At 54.8% G+C, this 8,991-nt stretch overlaps 1 protein-coding gene across 3 annotated transcripts in view; it reads left to right on the forward strand.

Moving 5' to 3' along the window:
* TOX2 (TOX high mobility group box family member 2) overlaps window positions 1-4,386 on the forward strand; it is a 319,378-nt gene extending 314,992 nt beyond the window's left edge. For all 3 annotated transcript variants that reach the window (XM_033186468.1, XM_033186466.1, XM_033186467.1), the window contains exons 7-9: window positions 495-890; window positions 1,538-1,665; window positions 3,430-4,386. In XM_033186468.1, coding sequence (XP_033042359.1) covers window positions 495-890; window positions 1,538-1,665; window positions 3,430-3,466 — 561 coding nt within the window. In that variant the 3' untranslated portion in view covers window positions 3,467-4,386. The remainder of the gene's footprint in view (window positions 1-494; window positions 891-1,537; window positions 1,666-3,429) is intronic.
* Window positions 4,387-8,991: the final 4,605 nt, after the last annotated feature.

Below are 8,991 nucleotides of genomic sequence, written 5' to 3' on the forward strand. Positions count from 1 at the left end.
GTCACCACACCCCCGGCCTCCTCTGTCAACACCAGCAATGTAGGAAGCTAGGTGTGGCTGTGGATGCGTGACCCAAGTGGAGGTGGGTGTTGTTCCTGTTACAGAGGAGATGGCACACAAATTGGTCCATAAAAGGCCAAGTAAAAGGCGGTTCAAAGTCAAGGGAACAACATCTGCAAAGGCAGAGAAGCTGGAAGGGGCATGATTAGAGCTGGCTCAGTGGGATGGTGCTTGTCCCACTGGCCAGGCTGAGGAGCATGGATTCCCCCATGGGGAGGGGACCCCCCCCCTCCAAAGATAAAAGCAGTGGGTGGCTGGATGGTCAGAGCCAAGGGGACTAAGGCCCCTGTGCTAGCTCTGGTTAGTCCAAGCTCTCTCCCAAGAGAGCCAGCCAGGGGCCGTGTCAGTGGGTTGCAGAGCCTCCTGGCCTCACAGCCCAAGTTCTGGTTCGTCCCTCTTCTGTTCTCCAGTGACTGATACCTGTCTCCTTCCAGAGCTCCCCCGATCAAGGTGAGACCAAGAGCACTCAGGCAAACCCACCAGCCAAAATGCTCCCACCCAAGCAGCCCATGTATGCCATGCCAGGCCTGGCCTCCTTCCTGACGCCGTCGGATCTGCAGGCCTTCCGCAGCGGGCCCTCCCCGGCCAGCCTCGCCCGGACGCTGGGCTCCAAGTCTCTGCTGCCAGGCCTCAGTGCGTCCCCGCCGCCACCACCCTCCTTCCCGCTCAGCCCCACACTGCACCAGCAGCTGTCACTGCCCCCTCACGCCCAGGGTGCCCTCCTCAGTCCACCTGTTAGCATGTCCCCAGCCCCCCAGCCCCCTGTCCTGCCCACCCCCATGGCACTCCAGGTGCAGCTGGCGATGAGCCCCTCACCTCCAGGGCCACAGGTAAGCAGGGAAGAGCAGGAACAGCTCTCTGTGACTGTGTGGGGAGGGGAAGCGGCTTTGCCCTTTCAAACCCCAGCCCTGCCACTGACCGATGATATAACCTCAGCCTTGGCACCTGACCTCTCTGAGCCTCAGTTATCACGTCTAGGAAGTGGGTCTCACACACCTTATCTGAGATGTGCTGGCTGCAGTGAACAGTTCACAAGTTGCCAGACTGACTCAGGATATTCCAGTCCCTGCTTCCTGCATCCTCAGCCCTAGCCCTGGCCTTTCCCAAAGCCTTCGAGACCTCACCCCTGCTAATTGTTCCACAGAGATTGCTACAAGGTTCACATGGCCCTTAGAGGTCAATGGGCTTAGTAATTCCATTTTACAGATTGGGAAACTGAGGCCCACAAAGGGAAAGGCCCTGAAAGCAAAGTCCTTCAGCCCCTGATTCAGCCAAGACAAGGGTTGAATATTTCTCAAGGTGCTCTACTGGGAGCAAGGCAGCAGCCCTGGAGGCAGAGAGGCAATTCTGGGTGACATGGAGGCAGTATCTCTTCTGTGTGGACACCCTTGGACACAGGGGCTCCCACCCCGGGAGGCCTGGGACAGTCTGCCCCCTTCTCTCCTTGGCTCATGGCCTCCTCCTTCCCCATCTGTAGGACTTCCCACACATCTCTGAGTTCCCCAGCAGCTCGGGGTCCTGCTCACCTGGCCCGTCCAACCCCACCAGCAGCGGGGACTGGGACAGCAGCTACCCCACCGGGGAGTGTGGCATCAGCACCTGCAGGTTAGTCCTCACCTGTCCCTGCCTTTGTCCTGCCAGCCAGGGAGACTGGGAATAGGATGGCCAGGGATGGGAGAATGGCCACGGGCAACGTGGACAGGGGAGGACACTGCAGTCACTGTCAGCCCTGGCGAGGGGATCCAGACCTCAGATGACACCGCAGAGCCAGGCCCCGGAAGGACTCTGCTGGCCTGATGCTGAGGCCTGCTTGGGAAACTGACTAGTCTTCAGTCTTGCTGCTCCTTCCTTGCTCCTGTTTTTTTCACAAATGCTTCCACGTGACATTCACAGATGAGTCCTGCATCTTAGGCCGGTTCCCTAGAAGCAGAGCCTGAGGCAGCAGGGATTGGGTGCCCCTGGGGATGTGCTGGGGAAAGCCTGCAGGCGAAGGGGGTGAGGGAGGCAGGATGGGGTGGGGGAAGGAGCTGAGGGGGGATGTGGCCTCAGCTGAAGACTCGCTTCTGCCTCATCCCGTGGGAGCCCTGGAGCATGAACTGTGCTAGAGTGGCTCCCACCTGGAGGTCAGGGAACTGGCTTTTTTTAACCCCTTCATCAGTCAGCCCTCGGCTGTGGGCTGCCCCGGTGGGGAGTGGAGCCTACTGGGCAGGCAGCTCCCAAGACTAGAACAGCTGAGAATGCAGGACAGGGGAACTGGGTGAGACACAGTGGGAGAACGGACCCACTGTCTATCCCAAGGAATTAGACACCTTAGAGACCCCTTTCCCCTGCACCCCAGCGTCCTACCTAGTCCTCCCGTGGGCCTCCGTTCCCGTCCTGCACGCCACCTTTCAAACCCATGCTAACGCCTCCCTCTAAGAGGTCTTCCTGGATCCACGCCACCCCAGCTCCGGGGAAGAGTGACCTTTCACTCCAGCCAGCAGGAGAGGGAGGATGCAGTGAGGAGGGATGCTTGCTCCTTCACCCGCCAGCCGGGTTCCCATTCCCTTGGCAAGAATGAGTCCCACAGCCACACCTGGGGAATGTAGTGCCAAGCAGCTGTTCCAGGGATAGTGCCACACCCTGGAAGCCACAGTGCACTTGTTGGGTGGCCACCTTGCTGCCGAGAACCCCTGCCCCCAGCCCCAGCCTCGGCCTCCCAGCACAGGGCTGATTCCTCTGCTGACCCCGCCAGCGCCCTTGGGCACTGAACAAGTGGCCACTGTGCATGTCCCGTTTCTGACATGCCTGGGGTGAGATTCTACGTGGGTGGGCGGACTCAGCTCAGCAAGAATCCCTTCCCTGCACCCCAAGCACGTGCAGACCCTCCTGCCCAGCCCTTTCCTGCCCCCAACTTTCCTTCTCAAAAGTCAGAATACTTAGGGCATGTAGGGGAGTGTCATGCAGTGTCCAAGCCTCCTGAGGCTGGCCCATCACATCCAGCATAGAGGTCGGACTGCAACAGGGCCGTTTTAAAAACATAAAAAGCACCTGTCCCTCCCTTAATTCAGTTTGAGATTTACAAATTCCTGTGATTAAAAACGGCCGTGAGAGCAATGGTGCCATCAGCGTGCGCCTCGATGAAGGACAGACACACTACTGCCCTTTCACCCAGGGCTGAGGACCAGGTGGTCCCCTGCTGGGATTCCAGGAGGGGCTTGGTGCAGAATGCGGTGGGGGTGGGGCAGCAGCTGCAAGTCCCTCATTCGGCTGCAGAGGGGCAGCTGAATCCAGTGGGGGTTGGGGGGGGTGTCGAGTGCAGGGGTCCTGGTGCTCCCCTGGCCTGGGGAGGTACCCAACAGCTTTGACAGCCCCTCCTCTCTCTCACAGCCTGCTCCCTAGGGACAAATCGCTCTACCTCACCTAATCCCACCTCCCCACCATCCCCGAGGCTCGCTGGAAGGCACTGCTCAGAGCCTGAAGGGCTGACAGCAGAAAAGAGGCCCTGGCCAGAGGCAGGATGGCCCATCAGAGGGAGCAGTGACACACCCGTTGCCGGGGGCTGAGTCTCTTCCTCGACCTCCCACCAGACTCTGCAGAGGCAGCCCACTGCCCGCCGCCAGCCCAAAGAACCTGCAGGAACCTTCTGCCCGCTGACCTGCTTGCTTCCAGGGTAACTGTGGACCCTGTCTTCGCCCTGTGCACGGTACCCTATGTCTGGATGCCTGGCCCCAGCTCAGGTGGGCTGCCCCTGGCGGGGTCGCTTACCAACGGACACCCACCCCAGATGCATGGGCCAGGGGGCCGGCCCCCATCATAGACGTGTGCACATCGGTTTTCCAGTGTGAACAAAAGATTACGAAACCTAGAAACTGTTGGTTCCGTGTAAGTAGTTGACTACGTGTTTTAGAACTGTGCTGAAGACATCTGTAAGATTATTTTGTGGGGAAAAAAAGTAGTTTCCTTTAAGGTAAAAATCATTTTATATGATCCTTAGCACATTTTTAAGTTTTATCTTAAGGGAGACGTGCACAAAAGCGGCTGCCAAACCGTTTCGTCATCCTCACAGCAAGGACCGGACGATTGCTAGCCACCCCGGAGCACCGCTCTCCTTTTAACCATGTGTTCATCTATTTTAAATTGCCAGCGACGACTTTTGTCTATTTATGAAGAAACCTTGAGAACAAAGTTGCAGCTTATCCTACCGTGTGCGTGGTTTTGGGGTTTGGTTTGGGTTTGGGTTCTTGACGTCGTTTGCAGCTGTTTCATGGCCCTGGCGAGTGTCTGTCTTGGTGCCCAGTGCTTCTCTCAAATCTCTTTATAATAAAACTTCTGAAAAGCTGAAAACAAGTCTGTGTCTCCTTGTCCTTGGTGAGTCAGGGTTGAACCTCCTAAAGTAGCATAGAGCCCCTCGGGCCAGAGGACTCAGGTCAAAATCTTGCCTGACCTTTACCAGCCCGTGTGGGTTTGTGTGGCTGATGGGAGTACCCTGACCTCAGTCTTGCCCTCTAAGGGGGTAACGGTGGTACAGACCCGTAGGGCTCTTGTGATGATGAAAAGGGGTGTGGGCGAGAGTGCCGCCACACAGGAACTTGCATCGGCTGGTGACAGTGGCGAGCCCTTCCTCTGGAGGATGGGGCCTCCCAGGCTTGTGGAAGTGAGCAGTGGGAACCCAGGGAGGAGGCCAAGGGGTTTTTCAAACCTGAGTGTAGGAAGCATCCTAGACGGGATTCTTTAAACCAGGTTTCCCAGCAGATATTAGATGGTGATACTAACAACAACAACAAAAGGCAAATAATACCTGACTGTTTTAACTACATCTGGAAAAATACCAATTGCCTGCTGGAAAGCTGCAACGCTTGCACCCTGCATTGCAGCCATTTTGAGGTGGGGGCAGGTGCCCCTGCTCCCAGCCAGGCTCGGGACTCAGATAGAGGAGCCTACACCCTCAGGACAGCTCTCCCAGCCTCTCACTCTCCAATCACGGTAAACCCCTCCTTCCAGATGACAGCCCAGGAGTGGGGTGCAGTTTCCCCACTGGAGGGCATTTTGTAATCCACTTTGGAAAAATAAGAAAGAAAACCCCAAACAAACCAGCCACCTGCCATCCCATCAGCAGCAGCACCGCAACGTGCGGCATAAATATTTCATGTGGTTACAATTTCCTTTTCTGTGTGGAGCTTGTCAGTAACATGACGGCTTAGACAGTTTAATATTCAACTCTTGCTTCCACGTTTGCGAAAACAGCATCACTGGGATCCACGCAGACAGCCCACAATGACAAGAGTACAAGGCCCTCCTTGTAAAGTGGTGCTGAGGCAGAGGCCTGCTGCCATCCCTCACAGCTGCACCAGGAGCTCAGGAGTCTTCCAAGCGTCCACACGCCAAGGCCAGCCTCTGGGCTGTACGGGACGCGCAGAGGCCTCAAGCAGAACCTAAGCACCCTGCCTGCAGATACCGGGGACTGTCGCACGGGTGTGTTCTGGGGCCCCAGAGAGTGGAAATAGAGCCTAAAGGCTGATTTCAGGGCCATGGAGTGGACAGCACCTGTCTTAGTCCATCCCAGCTGCCATAACAGAGTGCCATGGGCCAGGTGGCTCACAGCAACACAAACTTACTGCTCACATTTGTGGAGGCTGGGAGGTCTAAGATCAAGGCACTGGCAGCTTCAGCGTCGGGGGAGGGTTCACTTGCTGGTGTGTAAACATCCATCCTCTCTCTGTGTCCGACAGGGCGGGAGGGGAGGGCACTCTCCAGAATTTAACAGCACTCACCCTAATCCTGAGGGCTCCACTCGGTCACCTTCCAAAGGCCCCGCCCCCAAATGCTGGCCCATTGAGGGTTAGGATTCCAATAGTCAAATTCTGGGAGGACACAATCCTTCAGTCTGTAGCGCCGACTACAGTGGTTGGCGCTGGTGCCCCCCTCCCTGGGCTCTTCTGTTGCCAGAGCCCATCCCCAGGTCCTGAGTGCCATCCCAGTCATGACCCCCTCGAGCTGCCACAGCTAATGACCAAATAATGGAGACGCCAATTCTGTGGTCCCATTCACAACCCGAGTCCCTGGGAGCAGCCTGAAGCCGCCTCCAGCAACAACACCATCCTTGTTAAGCTCCTTCCTCCCACCCCACCCTGCTGAGGATGTAACTCTCTTCTGAGAGTACCCACTCAGGAAATTGCTTGAACCAGAATCCCCATCCAGGCCTATATGTTTCTAAGGCAACAGCCTACCATACTGGCTATGCCCATGGTCCAAGTGGGGTCACATCAGTATTGCTCCAAATGTCTCTGGCTCTGACCTTACCTGTGACTATAAGATTTTCAGCCCTGGAACGACCACCCCACTCCAGGGGCTTCCTCTTTCCTGGGAGGCAGTGTCTGCTGCATGTTTTACTACTCCATCCTGCAGTGACGGTGGCCACGACCCACAGAGCCTCCAAGAGCCCAGGGTCCCACCTGCTGTAAAAGCACTGGGGTCTCTGCCATGGGCTCTCCCACTCCCCATCCCTGCGCTCCCAAAGCTGCCAGCCCTGGGTCCCCCAGCCTTGTCGTGGGCCAGGTTCTCCCTGCAGCATCCTCCACCTGCCAGGGCCAGTCTGCGGTCGGGGTCAGTCTGTGGTCGGGGTCCCTCACACCTTGAGGCTTCAAGTTATTGCTGTACCCTAGAGCAGTGGCCCCAACATTGTGAACACCTTTAACTCCTGCCTGTAGCCTGCCCCCACTGCCCACAGAGCTGGCCCAGGGACCAACCCCACTCACCCTTCCCAGGGCCAAGCGCCTTCCTCAGGTTTCTCCATCTCACACCTCCCGCTACAAACGCATCTCCAAGCAGGAGGCACAACCTGGGCTGAGGCTGAGACTGTCCCCCGACCACCCCAGAAGGCAGGCATGGCTGGTCCCAAAATTGCCCACTAGTAATTCCTCCCTGGAAAGATACACATACATTTTTACACTGGATTGGAATGTGGGCAACATGGCACAGATTAGTTTTCAGAGCCCACGATGCTAAAATTCGATGCGTTCATTCAGCAAGAATACAAACAGAGCAGCTCCTCTCTGCCAGGCCCTCGGCTGAGCACCGGGGATGCCAGCAGGATGGGGCACAGTCTGCCTTTCTGGAGTTAAGGTCCATTTGGGGAGACAGAGATGGAACACATCATATTATAATACTAGCAACTTCATATTATAAACCACAAAAGTATAAATTTATGAATACCATGTGACCAGTGGAAAAAGGGGAACCAGGGGAATGCGGAACAGGGGCGCCCCATCCTGCGAGGGTCAAAGGCTTCCTGGGTGAGGTGACGTATGGGCTGTGCCCCAACAAATGACCAGGGCTGGAGTTAGGACTGGCACATGCTCCCGTGTGCCACGCTTTCCTGAGCACACAGCCCAGAGGCTGTCACTCTGCAACTGTGAACCTCATCAAGAATTTCAGAGAATTCTCTCTGGAGGAAATTGAGGCAGAATCCACATAGCTGCATGGGGATCTTTTTGAATTGGAAACAGGGTGGCTGTGCTCAGATTGAAGGTGAACCTCACGAATGGTGCTTATTCCCAAACATTCGCCCTCTGCAGCCATCTCCTGGGGTCCAGGCCAGCTCTGACTCCCAGCGTGGTGGTGTAGACTGGTCCATGTGTGGATGGTGTGAATGTGGAGGTGATATGAGAGTGTGCAGTGTGGTCTTGTGTTTCATATGTAAGGGTGAGTTGTGTCCATGTGATGTGTGTGCAGCATGTATGGATGCATAAGTGTGCTGTGCATGTGGTGGTATGCATCTGTGTACATCACATGCATGCCTGTGCATGGTGTGCTTGGCGAGGGCAAGGTATACGTGTATAGGTATGTTATGTGGTATGCATATGTGTAGCTAGTATGCATGTGTGGGTAGGACACACATATACACAGCACCCAAAACACATACAGATGCATGCACACACATAACACATACACTCACACACACATCAAACTTGGCACATTACACAGACCCACATCACACACACACACATGCATAGCATATGGACACACACCACATACCACACGTACACCATGCCCATGCACACGTGCATGCCGCATGTACACACATATGCAATAACACAAACGCATATACACAGATCACATACATACCACATCTAAGCCCACCACACACATATACACACATACCAAATGCATACAAATGTCCTTCATATCCCCCATCTACTACTCAAGTGCATCTTACACATACATGCCCGTCTCATGCAGACATACATGCATGGACACAAACCACATGACCGTTCATACTGCTGCACAGCACACACATATACATACATCCGTTAGCATGGAATTATCTGTTCTTGAAAGTTGGAAGTAACTCCCATGCATAAAAGATCTGACGTGCTGTTACAGATTCAGGAGTTTTAAAAAAGTGTTCAACCCATCAGTAATGAACCAGCTCTGCTTCCCAAATTACCCAAAACGAATAACCTCAAGCCCACGAAACTCTGAAGGGTCGTGAGAGTAAGAGGCAGTGTGGGGGCCGTGGTTAGGAGAGAGGGCCTGCTTCACAGCCTGCCTGGGAGAATATTCACTTGGCTGCCTACAAGTTGTATGAGCTCAGGCAAGTTTCTTCACTTGTGTTTCCTCATGTCTAACTTGGAGATAATCGTCTCCTCTTCAAAGGGCTGTTTGTAACAATGAATTAATATAGGTAAAGTCCTTAAAATAGTATTATCATTATTATATAATAATATTTAATCTCTGTACTGGGAGGTCAAGTTTCTTGCATTGTGTACTATTCAGGATGTGCTAGGCTACGCTGCAGGAACAGCTCCCATCTCAGCAGCTAAACCCAACAGAGTTGATTCCTCCAAGCCTCCTCCAAGTCATTAAGACTATCTCAGCAGCTAAACCCAATGGAGTTGATTCCTCCAGGCCTCGTCCAAGTCATCAAGACTATCTGGGGATCCAAGGTTC

The sequence above is a fragment of the Trachypithecus francoisi genome, unplaced genomic scaffold (assembly GCF_009764315.1).
Source record: "Trachypithecus francoisi isolate TF-2019V2 unplaced genomic scaffold, Tfra_2.0 Lachesis_group21, whole genome shotgun sequence".
Taxonomy (NCBI): Eukaryota; Metazoa; Chordata; class Mammalia; order Primates; family Cercopithecidae; genus Trachypithecus; species Trachypithecus francoisi.